This window comes from Helianthus annuus, chromosome 11 (genome assembly GCF_002127325.2).
Source record: "Helianthus annuus cultivar XRQ/B chromosome 11, HanXRQr2.0-SUNRISE, whole genome shotgun sequence".
Taxonomy (NCBI): domain Eukaryota; kingdom Viridiplantae; phylum Streptophyta; class Magnoliopsida; order Asterales; family Asteraceae; genus Helianthus; species Helianthus annuus.
This window is the reverse complement of record NC_035443.2, coordinates 140,273,009-140,298,140: the sequence shown is the minus strand read 5'-3', so window position 1 is coordinate 140,298,140 and position 25,132 is coordinate 140,273,009. Positions and strand designations below refer to the sequence as shown.

At 36.5% G+C, this 25,132-nt stretch overlaps 2 protein-coding genes and 1 long non-coding RNA gene across 32 annotated transcripts; all 3 read right to left on the bottom strand.

The window, feature by feature from the left end:
• Positions 1 to 1,242: 1,242 nt before the first annotated feature.
• Positions 1,243 to 5,612, bottom strand: LOC110890604 (probable ribose-5-phosphate isomerase 4, chloroplastic). 2 transcript variants are annotated; one of them, XM_022138216.2, is made up of 9 exons: positions 5,400 to 5,612; positions 3,699 to 3,826; positions 3,448 to 3,517; positions 2,886 to 2,990; positions 2,654 to 2,749; positions 2,512 to 2,568; positions 2,317 to 2,434; positions 2,160 to 2,226; positions 1,243 to 1,500 (listed from the first exon to the last, which is right to left on the bottom strand). In XM_022138216.2, exons 1-9 carry the CDS (start codon positions 5,568 to 5,570, stop codon positions 1,431 to 1,433), a joined length of 882 nt encoding a protein of 293 aa, XP_021993908.1. In that variant the 5' UTR covers positions 5,571 to 5,612; the 3' UTR covers positions 1,243 to 1,430. The 2 variants fall into 2 exon arrangements, with proteins under 2 accessions (XP_021993908.1, XP_021993909.1); XM_022138217.2 differs by lacking the exon at positions 5,400 to 5,612 and adding an exon at positions 5,069 to 5,217.
• Positions 5,613 to 6,456: 844 nt separating this feature from the next.
• On the bottom strand, positions 6,457 to 11,036 carry LOC110890605 (dr1-associated corepressor). The gene is made up of 6 exons (XM_022138218.2): positions 10,758 to 11,036; positions 9,391 to 9,463; positions 8,594 to 8,687; positions 8,067 to 8,183; positions 7,878 to 7,935; positions 6,457 to 7,230 (listed from the first exon to the last, which is right to left on the bottom strand). Exons 1-6 carry the CDS (start codon positions 10,788 to 10,790, stop codon positions 6,718 to 6,720), a joined length of 888 nt encoding a protein of 295 aa, XP_021993910.1. The 5' UTR covers positions 10,791 to 11,036; the 3' UTR covers positions 6,457 to 6,717.
• A 1,449-nt stretch (positions 11,037 to 12,485) lies between these two features.
• LOC110890606 lies at positions 12,486 to 15,696 on the bottom strand. 29 transcript variants are annotated; one of them, XR_004870994.1, is made up of 11 exons: positions 15,548 to 15,695; positions 14,976 to 15,298; positions 14,813 to 14,860; positions 14,535 to 14,596; positions 14,068 to 14,147; positions 13,886 to 13,988; positions 13,684 to 13,803; positions 13,425 to 13,598; positions 13,246 to 13,353; positions 12,964 to 13,145; positions 12,486 to 12,844 (listed from the first exon to the last, which is right to left on the bottom strand). It is a non-coding gene; the product is annotated as an uncharacterized LOC110890606 (long non-coding RNA). The 29 variants fall into 29 exon arrangements; XR_004870998.1 differs by having other exon boundaries at positions 14,068 to 14,115; positions 14,535 to 14,860; positions 14,976 to 15,100; positions 15,235 to 15,298; XR_004870995.1 differs by having other exon boundaries at positions 13,897 to 13,988; positions 14,068 to 14,428; positions 14,535 to 14,860; positions 15,548 to 15,696.
• Between the last annotated feature and the right edge of the window lie 9,436 nt (positions 15,697 to 25,132).

The following is a 25,132-nucleotide window of genomic DNA, read 5'->3' as shown; positions in this document are numbered from 1 at the left end:
TTGGTAGAAAACATCAAGATCAATAGTTGCCGTGGTTCCGAAACATGTCCAAACATCATCACATTTGTTGGTTTATTTGATGTATTTTCCTATTAGTTGCTTCTAGTTTGCTTTGTTTGCTCTATGTCTTTGGTTTTTCTTTGTTAATGTTTGTAATTGTCCAACATTCCGCTGGTTTGTTGTTTAATAATATCTTCTTTGTTAAATAAGTTAGCAAATTATTTGCTGCATCTCTTGTTTTCTTTACTCTTCAAAAGATCTACTTCTAACATCAAGAAAATTCTTAGAAATCGTCAAATTACTCAAAACCATATATCTTGCACTAGGAATCAAACAAAATCCTTAACCTTTCATCTTTAATGAGTGCTAGATATAAAAATGTGGATTTCATCTCAAGAAAACTTTTACACATTTTTCATAAGCACATAAGAAAATTCTTCTGTCATTTGCAAATGTCAGATTTTAATAAGCGAGTGTCTCTAATTAAAATTTAGTCAAATATATAATCTTTGAAAATAATACAAGTCACAAGAGAACCATTTTAATAAGCGAGTGATTCTAAGAGGTGTTTGTGAAATATTTCCATAATCGTTTGCACAACCTTGTCCTACAATGTGAGCAATTAAACTTGTATCCACAAATGAACTAGTCAAAGTCAAAATCACTTATCCTCATTACACTTAATTGCACATGATATATCAAAAACGAGAAACTGAGAAAGCGACGGATTAAGTGTTTTTAGAATGAAGATGATGTGGTCCTTTAACCACAAAAAGGAGTTTCAAAATCATTATCGTATATCTTATTCAATATGGAATCCATTCCTCTTCTGGTTGAGAGGTTAACATCTCTTGGCCCATCGATGACTCAAACCAATGACGATGTGTAAATATACGTAGATGCACATACCTAAATATGTGTGTATATATACCTCCCAACATTTTTTATGTTAAGTCGATCAGCTGTATCAAGAGTAATATGATCCCTGTATATAATGTGGATCTTCAAATTTTTCGAACCTGGTTAACCTCTATTTTGACAGATGTATTTCAGTCAAATGGATGTTTTCTACACCCCTAGGTTACATTCAATGTAAACATCCTAGTGAGCATACTCCTGCCAGCCTTGGTTTCTTGTTTTCACAACGGAAGTAACTCATATACAATATGTTGGAAATAAAGTTGAACTCATTTCGGATCTTTTAGCACATATCACCCTCAGCCATGTGCGTACACTCACAAAAATGGAATTGACAATATTATTACTTCCCTAAGTAAATGATGATATGATAACGTAAAATTCCATCAAAATGATATTGAGCCTTTCCTCTTTGCAATAATCTATAGCTCATTACCACTTAAATGCAGGTGTATTTGTTCTATATGCAAATAGATCATTAGATGTTAAAGATGAAAGCGTACATGTAGGTTTTAAACGCTTCTCACGTTGCTAGTTTCAATTATGCGAAGCCCTGATTCTGTAGCGATCACTGCAGTACAGCTGCAATACACAAGAAACACGAATAAGAGAATCTCAGTGACCCCTACCCATTTACTTATGGGCAAAAGATCAAATACAAATAATCTTAACATACTAAACATACAAATTGAAGGAAAACCCAAAAAGACAAGGTGGCATTTTTGTAATTATCAATAACTATCAAAGTTACAACCAAAAATACCTAAAAAAACACAATTTTTTTTTAACATTTTTTATTAAAAAATCGCTACATTTCGTTAGCAAAAAAAAAAATTTTTTTTTTTTTGGCCTGCTACTAAAAGTAGCGATTTTTTAATAAAAATGTTAAAAAAATAAAATAAAATAATTTGTGTGTTTTTTTTTATTTTTTTAGGTTTTTTGGGGGGTTTAGTTTTTAGCATTTTAGCTTGGGTGGGGGGGGGGGGGGGGGGGGTTTTAGGTTTTTTTTGGGGGTGGGGGGAGTGGTTAGGTTTTTTTAGGTATATTTGTAGAGTAACTTTGATAGTTATTGATAATTACAAAAATGCCACCTTGTCTTTTTGAGTTTTCCTTCAATTTGTATGTTTAGTATGTTAAGATTATTTGTACAAGAACTTTACCCTTTACTTATGAACCAAACTTCTACATGAATTGTTGCCATATCTCTATCAAAACCTCAAAGGAAGGAGAGAGAAACTAACGGTGTTTTAGTTATAATGCCATGACATGCAACACCATCTATGCTGTTAAGGAGGTTTGCTACTTCAGCTGCATGAAAAATGAAACATCCTTAATATTATTTGCTAAAACACATGAAATGACATCATGGGTACTTGTTTTGGAATCAAATGATGCTACCAAGGTTCGGTATAGGAGTTGTAAATATGACATCGAGAATATTATGTCCGTCTGTTGTGACCAATGGAAAATTGCCTCCCGTTGGATCGGCATGCCCCATAGATGGTCTTCTCCATACCTTAATATACAAAAAAAAAAACTATGTATTGAGTTTTCTTGGTTATGAATAAATTCAATTTGTGTGCAAAACCGTACCTCTGCATCACCGACAAAGAGGTCATCGATCTCTTCAGCAGTGTCCATCCAGCTGACCTGAATTATATGTTGTAAGCATAATTATTAAACTATAGATTTAATGTAAACCAATTTTCCATCATTATTAGAGTCTGAAACTTACAGAGTTAACTAAAACAGGAATTGAACCCTCAACAGCCGTTTTGTACTGTTTCTCTTTGACCATTATAACAAGATTCTCCGTCACATCTAATATTTTCTGTACAGCAATAAACCAAAGACAAAATGAATATACGGAAGAGTAGAAGGTTCTAAACTTTTTATAGATATAAATTTGACGTTGACCCTTGAACTATTTTTACAAATGAAAAGTTAAAATAATCAAATTCCACTACCTTCTCTTCAATTATAGACTCCTCACCCTGAGGTCTCTGACGACCAATGACTACATTTAGGCTTCCTTCTTCCATTATGTCAGCATCATTGAATGAAAAATCAATCTAGAAACAAGTCAGCAGAGTATATTTATGATTTATCGTTGAGAAAGCCCATATCTTTTACTCTAGTTTCTAAGATAAACAGAATACTAATAAGCAAAGATCTTCCGTTATGTATTATGTTAAAGGGGAGATCTTTTCCAGACTTAAGGCTCTAACAAGAAAGAGACCTTATAATCAGTTGATTGTGATGACTTAATAGCTTCTATTAGAAAGACTTCAAATAGCTCAATTAGGATATGTTATTAATCAATAAGGCTTTTAGATACAGATTATTCTAACTATGTTAATTAACCACAAATTATTTACTGTGATAGCAGATCAGTAATGTCTTCTCATTTGTAAATGTAGCATATGAACTTGTATCAATATAAGAAGGTTAACTTTTCCATATGGCTTGAAATACGAAACCCAGTTAATAAGCAATCAGCAACCAAGTAAATGGATACTCGGATCACACTTGTGTACTATCTTGGTACAGTTGCAGAGGTATTCCTGCCTTTTCTGCTTCACTTGCAATACGGTCAGAACTGCATCAATAATGATTATATGACTCAAAGGGAACAAAAAAAAAAACAAACTAAATCTCGTGAATATGCAACACTCGCACTGTAGCATTCCATAATTAGAATGTATATATGATGAGAGTTATCAATCTGTGAAGGGATATCAAGAGGCCTTGTAATAAACAATTATAGCTAACAGACTTACGTGGGAATTCCAACTATGCCTTTTAGTAGACCGACACGAAGTTTCTGACCCAAATACTCTATTGCCATAGATGAGGCTAGACCAGACCCTAATCCAACCACCATGCCACTTTGTAGATATGTGTCCACCTAATAAAACAGCAGAATAGTTACAAACTATTACCTTCAATAATTCATCATCAGAAACATTGCAAAGAAAGTGATGGAATATGGGCTAAATTGGCACCAAAACAATGACAGAGATGTTCAAAACTGATGAGGTGTTGATTCAAAAATTAGCAGACTCTTACCTAGACCAACTAGACAAAAGGAAACATGGCAAAAAGAAAGCCTCAAACTTAAAAAAGAGCATAATTTGGGCTACGAGTGGAGTTAAGGGGCCCATAAGCAGCGGACAGAAAGGTCTCAACGAGCCAGGCCATGTGGCTAACAGCCATAGGTAGTTTGGCCCAGCTGTCAGACCCAAATTTCATCAATTAGGGCCTTGATTTCGCCACTCTAGAGTTTGCCACAATTTTAGCATTTTCATATTCTTTCCTTCTTTACAGTAAAAGGCGTAAATCGTTGATTGTTTTAGTATACGCATTTATTTATGTCTTTAACTTCAACATGTATGTCACAGTTTGTAAAATTCGAAAATTGGTTGATTATTCAGTATTTACTATTTAGTCAATAATCGTTGAGAAATTATCTCTGTTTTATTTTCTAGCTTCCCCAATGCATCAAACTTACCATGTTACTATGAACCGGTTGACTTACATACATGTTTAAATCATTTTCTAAATGTTAATTTCCTGGAAACAAGTACAAGTTTCAAATCTCTAACTACTTCCAACTACCAAAAACAACTTCTGGCATCTATAATAACGACACGGAGGAAGATAACACAATCAAGTAGTGCGCATTGATAACAGAGCGGTAAAACTTCATATAAACATGAGCGATGTATCGAATCCCATGATATATTAACCTATAGATATCTACTATCCACAATTACATGAAAATCCTTCATAAACGGAAGAACAAAAGTAGAAATCAAACAGCTTTGAGAAAATAATCCAGATTACCATAATACCGTGCGTTTAGCAGCATCAAAGAGCAATACATTGCTGTAATTCAAGCATGAGCAAGCGATTATATACATATTTAAAGCATTTCCTAAATGTTAATTTCCTAAAACAATTCAAATCACTGGCTGCTTCCAATTTTGATAGAACACGAGAAATTCATGTGAATGTGAGCGATGTATCGAATGAACCGATGAAACATTAACTTATACACATCTACTACACACAATTAGTTGAATATCCCTTTAAAACCCGATAAACAAAAGTCGAAATCAAACAGTTTTGAGAAAAATATCCAGATTACCGTGTGTTTAGCAGCATCAAAGAACAAGACACTGCTGTAATTCAAGCATAAGCAAGCGATTATATACATATTTAAATCATTTCCTAAATGCTAATTTCCTGAAACAACTACAAGTTTCAAATCCCTAACTGCTTCCACTCACCAAAAACAACCTCCAGCATCTACAGGATAACACAATCAGTTGCACGCATTGATAGAACACGAAAATTCCCGTAAATTCATGTAAATATGAGTGCACAAATATCTAATGAACTTAATTAGTTGAAAAGTCTCTAAAAACGGAAAAACAAAAGTCGAAATCAATCAGTTTTGTGGATAATATTGAGATTACCGTGTGTTTAGCAGCATCAAAGAGCACGACATTGCTGTGATTCAAGCAAGAGCGAGCGATTAGAGGTCTGAAATTGAGTCTGCTTCTAGTTAGGGTTTCTGATTTCAGGTGTGTAAATTGTGTGTTGATTTGCAGGTTGAGATTGGAAGTTAAGGGATGAATGACCGCCATGCTTTCAGTTATCCCCCACTTCTCTCCATACAACAAATACTTTTTATTCATTTAAAGAGGATTATTTCTTTTATTTTCTTTTTTTAATTTTTTTATTATAAACTAATGTATGAAAAATTGAGTATATATTTTAGTCTTAGCATGTCATTGTTAATTGTTAAACATATGTGCATAAGCAAAAGTTGCGTAGGCATTCGAGATACATGTGTATTATACTATTATAGTGCAGGAAATACTTTTTTTTTTTTTTACCAACAACATTGTATATTTGTTGAAAGTATACGGAGTGATCGAACATACCTTCAACAATTCAATTGAAATTCCGTTGTTTATCTGAAACCTTGGTTTAAACTATATGTCATAAACCGTATGTCATGGTATGGCTGATTTGGAGAAAAACTAGTCGTTCTACGACTCCTTTGTGTACATTTGTGTTTCCTTGGTGAATGAGTGCGTAGAACTTGACCCCTCTCCGACATGGTGCTCCAGCAACTGTGCTTATATAGCTTTTCAAAATCATCGTACATTTTATCTTCAAACTGCATTTTGGCTAATTCCATAGATAATACATTCGAGGGAGTGTAAAAGTCGGGAAGAGTTAAAGGAAATATAAGAGTTGAACTTATAGTGGGTTTTTTTAGAAGAGATGGGGATCTTGGAGAATATAGTCGTTTGGCGTTTAAAATTTGAAAATATAGTTGTTTGGGTGAGGATAGTTGTTTGAAATGCCCCCAAAAACGGTACACAGACGCCACCAGAACAACACTCCCAACGCCCGCAGATCAGAACGTCAGTCTCAACTCCCACAGATGCTGAAGAATGCTGCTCGGGCTAAAAAACGCCCCCAAAAACAGATGTGTATAGTCTAATGTATTTAAAATCATTGTGCAAACACAAATAAAAGTTGTGATCATTTTCACCCTATAATGACCATATTTCAGCCAGAGTATAATTGTTTAATATTTTGTTAACAATCTCACAACAAGCATAGGATAACATGGCTACAACAAAAAAGGAAAATGAAGAATACATAATACACATAACAAGGAAAACTAAATAACTGTATAAATATAATAGGGAGGCTACCATACATGTGCCTTGGTGAATCAGCGCCCAACACGAAGCCACTGTTGATGATTCACACGCACTATTCTTCATCATAGTCTTCATCATCCTCATCCAACCTCGAGTCGACTCGTGCAAGACGCGGGTCAATGGCCATCCTGTCGATTTCTGAAACCGACCACCCGGGATACTCACTGTTTGCAACTTCACTAGGCTCTACAGCTGGTGGCGGTGGTGGCGGAGGTGGTTGTGATGGAGGTGCAGCAACACCATCTGCAGCCGCATGCCCTACTATATTCTCATCAACACCAGCATTTAGATCCAAGTCTCTGACACCTGTATTAGGAATAATGTCAACAACTGCGATTTTGCCTTTAATGGACTCTGAATGGTTGTCAACCGGCTCCTGTGGGCTCGGGTTTGGCTTGCTGATGTCATGAACGGAGAATGTTGAAGATTCTGATTCTGGTTCGATCAACGAAGGATCTCGTTCTGCTGGTACTCTGCCTCGGCCTCTGCCACGGCCCCGACCCCTTCCTCTGCCTCGACCTCTGCCTCTGCCACTTCCAGTGCTGCTCGTGTGTCCAACTTCAATCTGTATCAAACATTATGGTCTTTTAAGATCAGCTCAGATTGAGTCGGCAAAGTCTCGTAAGCAAATTACCAATTTACACCTTGTTCCCATATCAATATACCAGAAAAAAACAGAGAAGAGAAGGTATTTCTTTCAACGAGTTGACCCTAAAAGTTACACCTCAGCACCAGTTTAAGGAATTAATTACATGGATGGTCCCTGTGTTATGTCCACACTACGGTTTCAGTCCCAACTTATTACTGGTTTGGTCTCAACTTTTCGCTGATCCATAACATGGATGATCCTTGGGGCAGGCAGACATTAAAAACGCATTAACTTTTTGTAAAATAACTAAACTACCAAAAAAAATTAACAAGCCTTTAAATAAATGGTAAAAAAACACGAAAAGATATACTAAAAGTAAAGAAATTATTTAATTTACTTTTTTTTCTATTTCTTTTTTTAATAGTAAATTAATTAATACATCTTTACTTATTTTGTGTTTTTTTAAGATAAGGAAATTATTTAACTTATTTATCTATTGATATTTTAATAGTAACGTTATTTTAGTCATTTTACAAACATTTAATAGATTTTATAACGTGTGTTAACGTCAAGGACCAGTAATGTAAAAGGAAGACCACATCAGATAAAAATAAAACTATTACCAATCGGTTTCTCTTTGATTCTTCATCACTTCCATTCAACTCATCAGCAGCAGCTTTCCTGGAAGAAAAAGTTCACATTTTTCGCATTTGTTAAGAAAAGAAATTCCACATAATGATATGAATCAAGATCAATATATGAATAACTAGGTATATTGATAATATAATGAAGAGGATGAGAGAAAATCTTACTTTCTCTTTGTCATAGGGCGATCATCAGCACCAGCTTCCGAGTTGCCATAGTCAGGGACCTTGCTGACAACTTCCCTCAAGAAATCAAACACATTATAGCTTTGAACACAATGCTTTCTGTAGAGATATAAATCCATTAATGTATTTCACATAGATAGTGACGCCGGTGGTTGTCGTGTTAGTGGCGACTGGTAGGTCATGGAGGCAGACAATGACCGTGGGTGGTGCTGGCCCACTGGGCCTGTTCTAAGTTAGCTAGTTTCATAGGAGTGACCCATTATATAATTTTAGTGACCCAAATCAACTCATCTAGCTACCAAAAATTACTCAAATCAGCCCATTTATTGAAAATGGGCCATGATTGACAGTGAACAAACAAGGGAACAGCATAGATTAATTTATCAACTGTGCTTATCATAATATTAACAACACGGTGTAATAGATAATATCAGAAAACTACTTTAAGTAACACCCGTTCCTACGGCCGAATTTAGGAAAACAGAACTAAAACTTAAATCTTCACTTACAAATGCAGTGAGTTAACCGTCTTTGCTCCTCTATGAACGGTGATATCATATGTACGATCAACAAGATCTTGCAAGAACAATTCCAATGCTTTGGCTGCATAAATATTTAAGAAAGGTAAGAACACAGAAGTATTCTAAATAACTAATGTGTTATTTATGCAAGTATTCTAAGTAACTAATGTTTTAAATTTTTGATTATAAGAGTAAAGTACACGGATGGCCCCTGTGGTTAACCAAAATTTTGAATTTAGTCCCTAGTTTTTCAAAAGTACATGAATGGTCCCGGTGGTTTGCTTTTTGTAACATATTTAGTCCTCAACTTTTGCCAAAAGTACATGGATGGTCCCTGTGGTTTGCACTTTGTAACACATTAAGTCTCCAACGTTTAGTGACTAAATGCGTTACAAAGTGCATACCACAGGAACCATCCATGTACTTTTGGCAAAAGTTGAGAACTAAGTACGTTACAAAGTACAAACCGTAGGGACCATCAGTGTACTTTAAAGTTTAAAAAAGCTAGGGACTAAATCCAAAATTTTGGTTAACCACAAGGACCATCGTGTACTTTAATTATAATTACAAACACAATACTATTACAATAGTAACTTAACTCTTTGAATACAAACATTTAGAGAGTTTTACGCATTAAATATATATATATATTTCCGGCAACTCTCAACCCTTTGCTATTTTATTTTTCGGTTTGACCCGTTTGAAATAAACACAACCAAAAAGCAACCTACTTATAAGTAAACAAGTCAAAACTGCTACATTGACCTAAAAGGCTACAAACTCACAAACTAAGACCGGAACGGCCATGGCAATCTTCCCGACATCCTCATCAGTTTGCATTATCTTTTTTATCCGAACCTGCAAAATATTTTCTGTGAGATACTGGGGTAGACAAATTACAACGCCCCTTTAACTGCTTCAAGTTCTCATATTATCTAGTGTATTGGAGAAATAATTATGTATGTCTCACTCAAAGCTTAGAAGTTTGATATAGCAATTGAAAGGCAAAAAAAGTAATCTTAGTTAGATACAAATGTGCAATACTCAACCAAAAATTCAATGATGCAAACAGTACAAGATCTCACAAAGAATTTAGATCTCTAGTACATAGGCAGAGATTGGACGCACAACAACATTTAAGAGTCCAATAACTCAAGTACATATGTGTCAGTTCAAAACTAACATGTTTTCCCTGAAAAAGTAACACCCAAGATCTCCTTTAGTAACTAATCTTGCAGATCAAACTCATTAGATTATTTTAGGTATTTTATTAGTATTTTAATTGGGTGTTTTATTCCGCGTGGGCCTTGGTTCGCGAGGTGTCTCATGCACATCTAGGTCACACTTGGTCAAAACGGGGCCCTGTAGGAAGGTAATATGTACCCAAAGCGATGAATAGATTATAAATGGTTTACTCGATAAAAAAGGCTAATATGTAAAGTAAAATAGATGACGGGTGCAACTTTTGGTTAGACATAGAGCAACACCACATGTACGTAATGCTCTCGCATATGCTTTCGGAACCCAAACGCCTCGGACCCCTTGCGCTTTTTTAGATCAAACCGTGAGCTCAACACTTGTACGATATACTCATGGGTACTCACTAAGTAAAGTGAAAATGCTTATAAGTTATCGCCATAAATTGTCGGGTACAAAACCTAAACTAATAGAATCAACGGTCACTAGCTTTTAAACATGTCGTAAATGAGCTGACAAAAAATCAACCATAAATAATCATTCAAGACTCACTTAAGGCATACGTCTAATCTTAACTGATGTTCTCCTCCTTCAACTCAGATTTTGTCTCTCTATAACAAATAAATCTACTTGCATCATCAATATTATCCTACTTTAGTACTCTCATAATCTCTTCATAGATGCTTTACACATACACAAAACTATAAAAACACATAAAAGATAATAATTCAGATCAAACCCTAAAAAAACCCCCAAAACCCTCAAATTTGATCACAAGTCACAACATACTGCAACTCAATAAAAAATTGAAAAACAAAAAGCAATTGTTTGTATCTGATCATATAGATTTATAACAACATCGAATTTGGCCAGCAAATACGAACTAGAGGGAGTTGATTATGTAAAATTAGATCGAAATTGAAATTAAAAAGGATGAATTTAACGAGAAACTTACAGCAGGAAAACGAGTATCGAGCTTTTTCTTCATGGCGACAGTGTATTCAAATGAATTACTGCAAGATTAGGATGGTGAAGAAGGAGGTCAAACAAGGAGAAAACGAGTCACCTTTCCCCGTTTTGGATCGTTTGAGTTGACTTTGGCTTATTTCTGTTTCTGAACTAGTTGGAATTAGGATGATATCGGTTTGTTTCGTTACGGTATTAATACTTGCTATATCAATCATACAAAATTTAGTTGAAATCGGTTTGTTTTGTTATGGTACTAGCCTAAGATCCTGCGATTTTCGCGGGTGGCTTAACACAAATATATAATATCTACTGGCATTGAATCCTCAGGTAGATCATCATTGTTGATTCCTTCCAAAGAGAGCTTAGTGTAACGTTCGTCAAAATTTTAAATGTTATGCTTGGGATTTTGAAAGTTTCCACGTCGTTTTTGAAAACGCTACAATCAAAAATCTATCTTATTCTTTGGTCGCCTTAGATAAGGAACCATCATGTTGAAGTGAAAATCCTTTCATAGTGAGAACGGATTCACTCATGTGACCAAGCGCTGACGTGAGCATAGCTATATGTCATATGTTAAAGAGACTGAAGATTAATACTCATTCAGTCATCCTTGATCCTGAATGCAATGTGGCATTCCGAATCCCAACAATACCAGTGAATCACATCATTAGCTTAAAGCTTGTGTTACGTGTAACACGCATTAAGCTAATTAAAATAAACGTCATTAATGGTCATTTAAGTCGGTACCATTGGTCATTTAAGTGGATAAAATACCGTACCATGTCTCTTTTGCCACATCCTCCTGATTAGGTTACTCGGCATATGTTGCTTGAGCTAATGTCACGCTCGATCCATAACATTATGCGTCTTGGGCCATAACCTTGGAGATCATTCAGATGATCCAGAGTCGTAGCTCGAGAAGTGTGCAGGTAAAGCCAGAATCATGTGTGTGGGAATATGTATGAGGATGTGTGGCCATTACCTTTGATATTACTCAAATAATCTGGAGTCGCAAGCCCGACCCAGGCCAAGGGCCCGATGAGCAACAGCCTAAGGCCCATTCTCACAGAGGCCCAATTTTTTTAAATATGTTACATATTGTGTAAAGAGTATATGTAGGTTTAGTTTGAATTTAACCCCAAAGGTCACTCGACTGAGCTAGAGTCGTAGCTCTAGTGGTGCAAATTAGGGATGAGCTCGGTACCAACCGGTACCGAAAATATCCGGTATTGTACGGTTCAGTACCGTACGGACTAACCGGTATTAGAAGGTAAATACCGGTACCGAAAACGCAGAATGTTGGATCCGGTACCGAAAATCGAGTTGGCATCATTGGTCATCCCTATTGCAAATGGGATGTTATCCCTTCACTTCATTTAAATTCCTATAATACATGTATGTTGGTAAAAGAACATCCTCTAAAACATAAAAATAGTTAAAACTTCTATAAACGAAGTGTAAACCATCCATGCTAACAAATCACAACCATTGAGACTGAGTCTAATTAGAGGTGACATTAACATGTTTATATGTTTTGCCTTTTTACAATTATGCAATTTTTTTTTACAAAATGTTTTGCCTTTTTACAATTATGCAATTTTTTTTACAAATATTTGTTTTAGAAAAGGTGGCAATTCAATGTTCAATTATCAAAGAACTTTTGATAATATATAAAGGTGTTGCTGTAAAAAAATAATTCAGATAATAATACAACAAACAAAACAAAGTTTCGAACAAAATTTAATAAAAAAACTGCAAGTCTCCAGCCCAAAAAAACATCCCTACAAAAGGTGTAACCACCATAACAAACTTGCATATAATAAACCCTTCAACGATAACGGCTCAAGAAAGAGTGTTGTTCCTTTTCCATGTAGCCCTTCTTGAAGGGCGAGCCTTGTAGTTCAAGTGTCCCTTTCCACGCAGACCTCTGTATTTCTTTCCAGCAGATGTTAGTCCGCGAAACTCTCTGTGTTTGTGCACCGGGTTACAGATCCAGTTGATCTGTGGGTCGTTACGGATAGCCGCATGTGCAGGGTCAACAAAGATAACCTCAAAGTACTTGTAAGTCGAGTCCTGGTACAGGATTTAGAGTTTAGAACATGAACTCCGTATAAAGAAAGTTGAATATGCTGAAATTGAAGTTTAAATGACGATAACGACCTATTTAACGTTTGGGAGATGACGCTACTTACAAAGATTCGAACTTCACACACTGTTTTTAAGCGTAACTAGGTCGAGTTTGTCTGCTAAAGTAAGAACTTCATATCACAATCACATTTATGTTAGTTAAGGAATTTAACTATTTGAAAAAAACCCTCATGTAGAGAAGATTCGAGTGTTGGCTGACTGGCATTTCTCTCATCGGACGCACTTTCTATAACATAGTAAAAGATGTTTATAATTCAGTTTCAATCTATGTACCAGAAATATATATAAATTTTCAAAAGAGAAAGTTGATAAATAGTCCGTTATACCTCTAGGATGTACAATGAATTTTGAATGATGGAACTGTTTGAATGTTGGTTGGGGTGTTGAGCAACATTTAAATTTATGTATCGCTGATCCGAGAAAATGAGTTAGAGCTGTAAACATAAGTTTAAATTGAATCAAAGATTAATAAATGTGTGTTTGTAAACACCATTGCATAAGTTACCTGTGAAACTGTTATGGATAAAGATGACCAGTTAACAGCTTATGCTGAATATATATTCAGATTGACCAAGCCAATCCGACTATTGCAGCATCAATGGCATCTTTTTTTTTGGTTCTAGTGGCTCGGGCCGCCATCACAAACGACAGTGTCGGCATCTACTCCTTTGGCAAATACCTAACAAATTAAGTCAACTCAAAAGTCAAACTACAGGTAAAAAATACGAATTTGTAATAAAAAAATACGCATCTACGAAACAGACTTCGATAAGATTCTTGTCAACTGTAAGCTTGTTCAAAGTCAACGTTCCGGTTTTGGAACTGCAAATAATGTCCATTCCTGCCATTTCTTCTACGCCTGTCATTCTTTTCGTAATCGCTCCCTGTATAAATCATATAAATTGTCAAAAATGATACAAAAATATAATAAAATTAATAAAAGAAAGATGATGTAAGTCAAGAAACCGGGCCGATACTGCCTATCTTGAATCCGGAACATTACGATTATCTCGATCACCATTCCAACAGTGATAGAACAAATACATAAATTCCCGATCGCAGTCAAAACCTGAAAAGATCATAAACAATTTCAAAATCTCGAAAACACACACGCCTGGATGTGAAATTCGAATCCTTTTCGTACTTACTTTCTGAAAATAACCAACTTGGGGCCAGTCTAGCCATGAGAGCAGCTGCTGCATTACCAGCATTGTTTTCTTCAATGAAACTAATGGTGGAGTTGATTATGAGCAAAGTGATAATACCCACAGTAAACCATGTTTTTTTGACCTTAAATAGTTTCTTTTGAACACTTCTCGTGATTACGACTTAATCAAATTCAGTCGTTTGCTGTGATTCTAATTTACATTCAGGGTGAACCTCTATCCCCAATTCTACATGTTTGTACTCTACATCATGATTTCATTGTAGAATTTGAATTTATATGCATAAAGGGAGTGTGTGAAGGAAGAATTGTTCAAACTTTTAAAGATTAAGAAACCATAAAACCTGAATTATAAAGCATTAAAAATAAGCACGTCTCAACGACAATTACTAATCAAAATCAAAACAATATAAACACAACAAATGAATTATCGCTGAAGATTGAAGGTACCTGAACGAAAAGTAATGCTCACAATCATCTTCCCATACAACGATTTGCTAACAATCATCTTCCTAGTAAAGAAAATGCGTTAAATCCATATTACAATATCATAAATGAAGTTAAACATGTTTATTACAGCTTGAGAAGTTTCTTATGGAGATGAAAATGCAGCAAATCCAAAACAGCAGTTTGAATGTTTGATATATCAGAAATGCAGCCAAAAGAGCTAATCGGATCAGCAGTTATTCAAAGATTGTTAAACGGGTCAGTTGGGTGAATAACATTACCCTGTTAAAAGCAGGTTGGTAATCAACGGTAGCTCCGTACTTATCACCCTGAAATTGAGCTCATTAAAACAGAAATACCTCATAAGATTTAATTTCACAACACAATGGATAACTTATAACTAACTAATTGTGCAAGAGAAGATTTCTAAGTGTGTAGAGTTACCTAAGGCTATCGGAATTCCCTTCGATCGTCGGAAAGATGCTACAGTCTGGCTCAGAGTTTACACAAAAATGAAAGCACCATGGCTGCAAGGGAGGTTGCAGATGAATATCTACCATCCTTCAACCCTGCCAAGCCAAGGTGCCATATTCAACAATATTTAATCAGAACTTCAAACTCATCATAGCCTTGTCGAAAACTCTAATATAGCAAAAGGGGGAACAGAAGAAACAAAGAAGGAAGGACACAAGGGTAATCAAACCACAGTAATCGTGTCCGTATCAGTATCATCTCAGTTCTAGGCCATACCCTTTTCTATTCATCATCTGAAGGTGAAAATCAAAATCATATAAACAAACAACATGATATCAGCTTTTAAAACCCTAACAAAACGAAATCGTGTGTCAAAAAACAATAACAAACAAAGAATCTAAAATTGATATTCAAATAACATTCATTCACTCAATCAATACATAACAAAACCATCGATGTTTCATTCAATCAATCATAAAAGAAGAAGATATCAGATTCAATACCGTCGATGATCACTATTGATTATTCAAGATTGATTGTACCTATTCGCACATGATCGATTGAAACGGTTAGGAGCGGAATCGCCACTTAGGGTTTCAGAGTAATGGTTTAATCGATTATGAGAGAATGAGAGAGAGAGAGTATAAAAGAAGCGTATGTGAGAAGCTTCTCCAATCGATGTATATTGCCGCTCAAATCACAATTGTGAGGATTATTAAGTTGCCAGGTGGCAATTAGAGGATTAAAATAATGCCAAGTGGCACCAAAGTGTTTTGTTTTAATATAGATAATAGATTGATAGTTGTTGTATCAACCATGATACAAAATAGTAAAGTTGTGATATTTGTTTAAGACCTAGTAAGATTACCCGTGTTGTGTTGTGTGGTTTCGACCGATATCTATTTTGTTTCAGTATAGCAACTTAAACAGATATGCTTAAAAGAATATCTACACAGGTTTTACATCCACTGACAATCATAAAAACAAATTTAAATTAGACAGCACACGTTCATAAAAATAAGCGCGTGAGAAAGTATTGTTTTTTATAAGTTAAAGAATGTTACGGCGCGTTGCCGCAATGTCGAAACGTAAAGTGACTCGAATTTATACTGTCTAATGAAAACGTATTTGACCTGAGTTGTTTCCAAACAAAATTTACGTCAAAACGTAGACCAATTGAAAACGTACATAAATATAAGCACGAAAACGTATTCTATTTGACCAGACTCATTTTCGGGAAAAAAATTACGTCAAAGCGTAAACTAACTTAAAACGTACACAATAATAAACATAAGAACATATTATATTTGACCCAACTTGTTTCCAGGAAAAATTTACGTCGAAACGTAAATCAACTTGAATTTATATCAACAAACACATAAAACTCGATTAAAAAGTCTTTAGAAAGTTAAGAGGTTGTAAGTGTCAATGTTGAAAGTTAAGGGGTAAAAGTATAAAAATCACAAAAATAAAAGATAAAAACAAAAAAACTAAAAGAAAATGAAAAACTAGGAATACTGTTCACAAACTTTGCTAATTGTATCATAGGTAATATCAAAACATCTTTTATATCGGCTGAGAACTATATAAACGACTATAGGTACTGGTTCTGTTTAGACCGACACCGCTATCAATGTTGTTCAGTCAGAATCGGTTTGGTTCGTTGGGGGTGTTGGCACTTGTATAGCCTGTGATACAAAAAAAAACAGCATATATAAATACAACTCTATTGTGCGTTACAAAAAAAAGACAATATATATAAATACAACTCAATTGTCAACAAAAGTCGTCCCCAAAAAAAAAATTGTCAACAAAACTTTTAATGGAATGTCGAAATCATAAAACCTTAACAAACGCGGGTTATTAAAGGAAAATCAAATGAAATGGGTTAAAACGGATATTATTTATAGTGCAAGGGAGAAAATTAAAATTAAAATTAAAATAATAATAATAATTAATAACTAGTCCAAATATGTCTTGTATTCTCTGTTTACAAAGATGTAGAATAACGTAAAAGAAAAGACTGAAAATGCGTATAATAAAATATTATCCCCAAAAACACGAAACCAAATATATGGTGTAAACTGGAAGCCTCCATTAACTTCCATATAACCATCGCCCTTGCCTTTCGTTGACGTTATTTACCCTTGCTTTATTAGGATTCCACGTATGATTCAGTTTCTCTTGAAATATGTCATGTATTCTTATGATTGGATTTTTACAATGTGAGAACATAAAAAAAGGTAATATAAAACTACAAATCGTAATATATTAATACGATTGGAAATATACAACCTAAAACATACAAATTAAAACATTGTTTAATAACAAAAGCATTAATCGTATACGATATACAAAACTTACAATCAAATATACATATGCGCTACGAAGTAATGTTAAAGCTAGACTTTAACATCCTTTTGGCCTTTATAGCGCGCATAAAGTGCGTCAATGGAGACTTGTAGCTCCGCTTGTTTCTTGTGTATGCTAGCAACCCTCACGGTTAAGTCATTAAGATTCTCGGACAGCAGTCGATCTGATTCAATAACATTTTCCAAAAGTCTCTCAAACTGTTGTAAAACAGTAGAGTCCATGCGTGAAGAAGACATCCTACAAGAAACACATGCACATCAAATAATCATAAGTCGTGACAACTAAAGTAAACTGTAACACCCGCATCCTAGGATAAGCTCTAGGGAGTGTTACGGGTCGGATATACAGAACACATAGTAATCAGAGCATTCACAACAGAATTTTCATATTTTATTTAAACATTAAAGAGTATAATGCATCTCTCATATTACACAATAATATTATATCAGTTTAACTATAATAGCGATCTAACTCCTCAGCAGCCCTCTAGACCTCTATCTCTTCATATGGTAGTTTCAATGTCTGTAATTCCTGCAATCACATGGCACCTAAGATGTGTGCCCGAAAAATATTTGGGACTCAGTATAAACTGGTGAGCTCATGAACATAAATGATTTTATTCAAAACATGCATTTATCGACTATAACATCAACCAGATATAATCATGACAAACAGATAAGAACAGAGTAAGCACAGTATGTTCACATAACTAGGCTATGTATACATACTCTACTGGCTAAATCAAATACATACAATCAGCCCTCAATCATCCTATCAATCATTGCCAAATATCACAGATGCTATAAATAGTCGATTCCATAGTTATTACCAATCAGATAGAATAACACATCCTGTTTTAGAAACGGTTCAGAGGAACTCACCTTGCTAGCTAGTAGTTCTTGAGCCTTCAGATAATTAAGCTTCTTGTAAGTCTATAGTCCTGGTTCTAAGCCTTCTCTCTAATTTAGAAGAGCATAACCCTCATAAGTGTAAAAACCGAACCAAACTTTAACGACTATCATGAGATCAAAACCGCAACGTAGTTAACAAAGTATAGCCTTATTGTTAAAAATAAGGCATCTGATTTGATCATTCTCATCACTTTTATTATAACACATAATTTTATACATTTTATACACTAATCATCTTTTATATTGTTTTAATTGCATTGGCGAGAACTGGGCTTGTGCTATTGGGCTGAAGACATGACCGGGCTGACTGGAGACGTTGATTGTTAGGCTGAAGACTTGAAGACATTGATTACTGGGCTGAAGACTTATTCGTCGAATATATATGTGAACTCATCACAACGGATGAATTTACCAACTCTCATATTTTCATACGTCTCTCTCTCTCTCTCTATAATCTTCGATCCAGAGGTCTCTTTCTCTCTCCTAGGGTTACACTTTGTTGATCTTTCTTTGATGATCTCGTGTTGAGATCTTGTGTTAGATTGTTAGATCATATTGTCGTAAGTGTATGCAGATCATCTTGTTGATGATCTGCTGTGAGGATTGAGTCTGTTATATTTCCAGATTGTTGAATTCTTTATTAGTTGTGAGTTTTGATCCATGTTTTGACATGGTATTCAGGCAGCACTTTGGCATCCGTTGATTGGTTTCAGATCGATCGGGCAGGGTATCGTTTCAGTGATTAGGGTTTAGTACACTTTCTACGGAGCAGAGTTTTGATGTTTAGGGGTTCGAGAATTGAAACAGCAGAACGAGGGAGCATTTGTTCAGAGAAATCGATCGAACAGGTGAGAATGATCAAGTCCCAAACTGGCCTTTGATGGAGAGTGTGAAACACGATCCTTAAGTGTGTTATCTTGTGTGTTTTGATGCATTTCACGTGATTATACGCCTCGAATGTGTCAACTATGAATGTTTGTACTTTTGCAGGTTAAACGTGTAATACGGTGAAGTTAGAGTGTTTAGAGATGAAGCGAAATGGCCTAAGTTGGTAAACATAGTAAATGGTGTTGTTCGGGGCGAGAAATACCTTGAGAGTACAAGAAACGCGAAACAATAAAGCTCAGGGGCCTGTGTGTAATTTATCTAAAACTGAAACGCGGCCAAAATGTGGAGCTATTATACGCGGGGTTGTGTTAAATACACCCTAAAGTCAACTTTTTTTACTTTTCTCACAATTCAACTTTTCAAGTTTCCATAAACTAATAATTTCTCACTCTACTTTTCAAGTTTCCATATATCTTTTAATTTTTTTTTAAACAACTATTTTAATTTTTTTATAGTTGCAAACAATTTAAAAACAATACATATTTAATTTATATGATCAAACTGCTCTAATAAGGGTTTTGATTTTCTTCTCAATGTTATATCATCCTTAATTATATTAAATTATTGTCAGTAACTTATAACTTGCGTCTGGCTTTACTATTTGTTCAACTTAAAGATTTAATTTAGTTAACCACTTATAAGTGTATGTTATATCTCCGTTAGTATTGGTGATTCATGGAAGCATGTCCTTATTTTAAAAATCAAATTTCTATTTAAAATTATATAACCCTACAAAAAGCAACTTGAGTTGCCTCTCTAGAATGAAAAGTTGTGACTTTTAAAAAACCACACAATAATACCCATTTGCTTTATTATTATATTATATACTTATAAAAAACCAACTGGTGCCGGTTAAAAACAAGTCAGAAAGGGGACGACGTTTTGGTTCGATTACCTCGCACACATGACAGAAAAGGGACGACGTTTACTTTTTTATTAGAGATTCATTATTTATTTATTTATGATAAACCTTTTCACTTTTGTGTTTATAATAAAGTATCTTGATTATTTATTTATTAATATTGATATTAATACTAATACTAATAATAGTATAACATAATATAAAAAAGTAACAAAAGTATTATAAAATAAAATAACATAAAAAAACATAATTATTACTTTTGACTTAGAATAAAATAATGTATTAAAGTACTTAATCATTACTAAGTTTGACTAGTTTGGTATATTAATCCATATGTTGGGTGTATTTATCAAACCCCTATACGCGCCGTAAGCTACGGTTGTAAAACCGTAGCCTACGGTTGGGATATAATATTTACAAATATTCAAGCAGCCATACAACGTAGCATACGGCCTTGAAGCATGGGCTACGGCCAGCTGAAAACGAAGTAAGCAGTAGGTTTGTACCGTAATGTCACAGAGTTAGTGTCGTTGGGTTTTGGTTATGAAAGTTGCTAAAGGGAACGTTGGATCGCAAGGAAGTTATTTGTAATACTTGAACACAAGTATACAAGAGAAATGCTTTGTATTAACAAAGGGAGATTACAAGTGTGCTAGATGTTTACAAGTATTTGGGGATGCTTCAAATGAGCCCCCATGATCCCTATTTATACTACATTGATCACCATCTAGAGTATTCTATATCTAGAACACTCCTTACAAAATATCATGCTTAAATATCTAAGATATTTCCTACTAAATATCATGATATTTGTTGAAATCTAGATCCTTCCATGGCAGATTTTTACGGTTGTTTTGTCCAGCCATTTCTAGCGGGTTCTAGAGTTTTCTTTGCTGGAAGTTTATGTGTCTTGTGCCCTTTACGTTGCTGGAAGAGTACGGGTTGTTCCCAAGTCTTCCGAGCGGCTCTTGAAGCGTGTAGATGGCCCCGGAAGGCTCTTGAAGCGTGTGACATCCTCCCCCACCTAAATTCGCAACGTCCTCGTTGCGATGCCCGAATGCCTCACGAGTCAAGTTGTCACGGGGTTACTTTTCAAGCCCCGTGTAGCGTCCCCAAGTCCCCGGGGACAAGCCAATCCATCCCGTTTCTTTGTGTGGGTCACTAGTTTCGTCCTGCCTTGGACTCATCAGGAGAGCGGCGCCAGCTCTCGACCAGTGGTGCGTTCGTCATTTGCACGACTAGGCACGTACACCTCTTCATTGACACTGATTCCGTCCCCCGATGAAGTCCAGGACTAGCCAATAACCCAAGCGTTCAAGCACAGCCCACAACATTGCGACCTTCAAATATTTGGCCCTTGACACTCTCCCACCACCATTTCATGCACGTCCTCGTGCATGCTCGTTGTCCCATACCAGCTCGCATACATGACAATGCATGATCCCCTTATATTGAGCATGATTCACTTTGGGAGGGTAGGACACCCGAAAGCATAGCAACAATGATCTTCTGTCGTGCATGTTCAATATAGTACGTCAGTTTTGGTTATAAGTGGCGCTGACGTCCGCCGCATTGGATTAGGTGCCGATGATTCACCTTGTTTCAGGAATACGGGGACCTGAATAGCTGTAGCAGCTTTCACAAAACTTCCTTTTTACGGCGCTGCTTGAACCGTAGATTTTTTAGCATAACACGGATGGCTTCACTACAACTATACTTGAGCGGCTCTCACGATCCCATTCTCGTGGAGTACAAAGACCTTTGCCAAAGCAAACCCATATTTGGTCTTCTCCCACCACCATTGCGCAACCATACTCTAAACGTTCAGCTAAGGACATTGATTACAGAGGTGAGTAGTGTCTCCACACTTGTAGCATGCACGAACAGCATTGACTGGCTTAGGATTCTGCTGAGGAGCTGGAAGAGCTGGTAAAGTTGCTTGAGCAGGGGCTTGCTAGGCTGGTTGGGCCGGATTAGCTTGACGGCAATAGGGAGTCGTGTGACCATAGCGATTGCAGTTGGTACACAAACGACATGCAGAGGCAGCAGGATGATGAAAGTTACAAGTCGCACACTTAGGGTGAGGACCAGTGTACTGCTTTTTGATTTCAGGAGCAGCAGGGTTCTGAACAGCAGAAGCAGGAGCAGGTTTAGCAGCAGGGTTTGCAGGAGGCACAATAGCATTGCATCCTGAACCCTGTGACTTCCTCCTCTTGTTCTTGCTGCCACTTGGCTGCTGGGTAACTTGATGTGCAGACTTAGATGGAGCAGGAGTAGCAAACTGCTTATCACGGATGCGGTTGTTGTTGAGACTAGCTGCAAGACGGTAGACTTCCTCAATAGTTTCGAGTTGAGCTGCTTCAATAGAATCACGCATAGCAGGAGGTAGACCATTGATGTACTTGGTTATCATGTGCTTAGGTGTAGAAACCAAGTGAGGAACGATCAAGCTGAGCTGCTTGAAACGGGTAGTATAAGCCAGATTTTCATCACCAATCTACTTCAAGTGCCAGAACTCTTCTTCGAGCTTCAGTTGTTCATGGGGAGGGCAGAATTCAAGCATCATTAATTCTCGCACCTCGGCCCATGGTAGAGCATAGGCTTCTTCATTTGAATGGATGTTTTTCTCATTTGACCACAAGTCCAACGCTCTGCCTTGAAATATTCCTGTTGCATTCCTAGTCTTCAAGTGTTCAGGGCACTCACTGTTAATCAAAGTAACCTCGATGCTGTCAAACCACTTGAGCATAGCGGTCACCCCATCACTGCCCGTGAAAGGTTTTGGGTTGCAAGAGATGAAATGTTTGTAGCTGAACTTTGTAGGCTTTAGCTTCTCGCCTTTCGATTCCAAAAAGGATGGAGGAGTGTTTGATCCTTGGATCTCAGAGACAATCCTTGGCACGACTCGAGCGATCTGGTCGGCCGTGAAGGACATCATCTTTTTCTGAGACTTCTCCCTGGATCTCTTGAGAGTGTCGGATAGCTTACGAGAAGACATCTAAAGATCCAACAAGAGGATCGTATAAGTCTAGATTCACAAAGTCTCACAGTATAGATTCACACACGATAGATTAAAGACTCAAGATTCAACAAGATTCACATAGATTAAAGATTCAAATTTCCAGCAAGTCTCACATAGATTCCAATAGATTCCAATAGATTCAACATCGTAAACCCACGACCTTCGCATGGCACGTTGTACGAAGTTTGGCAACATGTCAGAAACGCTTATATATAGGAAGTACCAGCGGCGTATCCACCACGCTTCAGGCACATCGCTTCCACCTCGTACTCGATGTCATGTTAGGTGTCGCAATTGCCAGACATAACAACACACTCATCATCATCATCATCATCATCATCATCATCATCATCATCATCATCATCATCATCATACACACGTAGATTAAACCGGTAGATTCACGTAGATTAGCCCAATAGATTTTCTTAGATTATCCATTAGATTCATAGATTACCGAATAGACTCGCATAGATTACTCAAAAGATTCATATAGATTACTACATAGATTAGAGTTAACAACCTCATCACAGTCTACCAACAACGAATTTCCGCATGGCACGTGCTACGAGAGTTCGGCAACATTACGGAAGCACTTATATATAGGAAGTACCAGCGGCGTATCCACCATGCTTCAATCATACCACGTCCGTCTCGTCATCGGTGTCATGCTTCGTTAACCATATCATTAGATTCTATCGCCATCACAAAACTTTCACATAGATTAACCAAGTAGATTCCGACAACTTCAACCCGAGCCTACAAAACTACGAACTTCACTTAGCGCGTGGTACGAAGGTTTGGTAACATGCCAGAAACACTTATATATAGGAAGTACTAGCGGCGTATCCACCATGTTTAGGACATGCCACGTCCGCCTCGTCTTCGGCTCTAGGCTACGTTTCGTATTTTGTTACTCAAGACCACACATTCACACTAGAATACTCTTAGATTACACATAGATTACAAATAGATTTCACATAGATTACACAAGTAGCTTCCCATAGCTTAGAGTTCAACATTCACATCATCGGTCTGCAAAACACTAAGTTTCTCATGGCACGTGGTATGAAAGTTGGGGGGGGGGATAGTGCACGGTCCTCCCAACCGCTGGAGTGATCTCACTCCGGGAGCCGCTACCCGACCAAGCTAGCTCCGCGGTGACTTCCCCATGCCGAGTTCTTACCCTGGGCGACATATGCCACTCCCAAGACTCGAACCCGGTACCTCTGGGAAGAGGTGGGTGTCGGTGGCCAACTGGGCTACTCTAGTTGGTTCGTGGTACGAAAGTTGTTAACATGCCGGAAACACTTATATATAGGAAGTACCAGCGGCGTATCCACCATGTTTTAGACATGTCACATCTGTCTCGTATTTCTATGCCATGTTACATTTAGTGTCTCACAACCACAATAACACATAGATTCATCAGGTAGCTTCACATAGTATCATAGTCGATCAAGATTCCCACGTATCACGAATAAAGCTTCATAAATTTAGTTTGATCCTGAGAGATTATGAATAGAGTTTTAGAATGTGGACACATGTGCGTCTTGTGTAAAAAGTCTCAAATTAAACGAAGAATCAAGTTTAAATCCACACATAAAAATCGAGATAACATAGAAGATAGGCTCATAAAACATAGGATTGTTCCGGGTAGAGGAACGGTGACTAACCAAAGTGAATCGAACCCCTCTCGAATTGAGGCAACGTGTCTTGACTTACTTAGACAAATACGTCATCGATGTTAGGCCTACGATATTCGTCCTTTTGGTCATTTCACATTCCTTATTGATTGAGAATTTCTAAACTTTGGCGAGACATGAAAATCAAAGAATGGGACTAGTTATCAAGGTATGAGTTTCACCTCTAACTTGACAACATCGTACCCTAATAGCGTCGGTACTTATCAACAGATAAGACCTACTAGTGTCTAATAAGGAGATTTCTCATCAAGGTCCAGATGTCACTCCTGACTTGAGGGAAAACCTCGTGCGAAATAAAAACACCGAATAGCGGCGTTTTCAAAGTATCAAGTGTATATTGTGTCAGCCTTAGGAAAGGCATGTTAGTT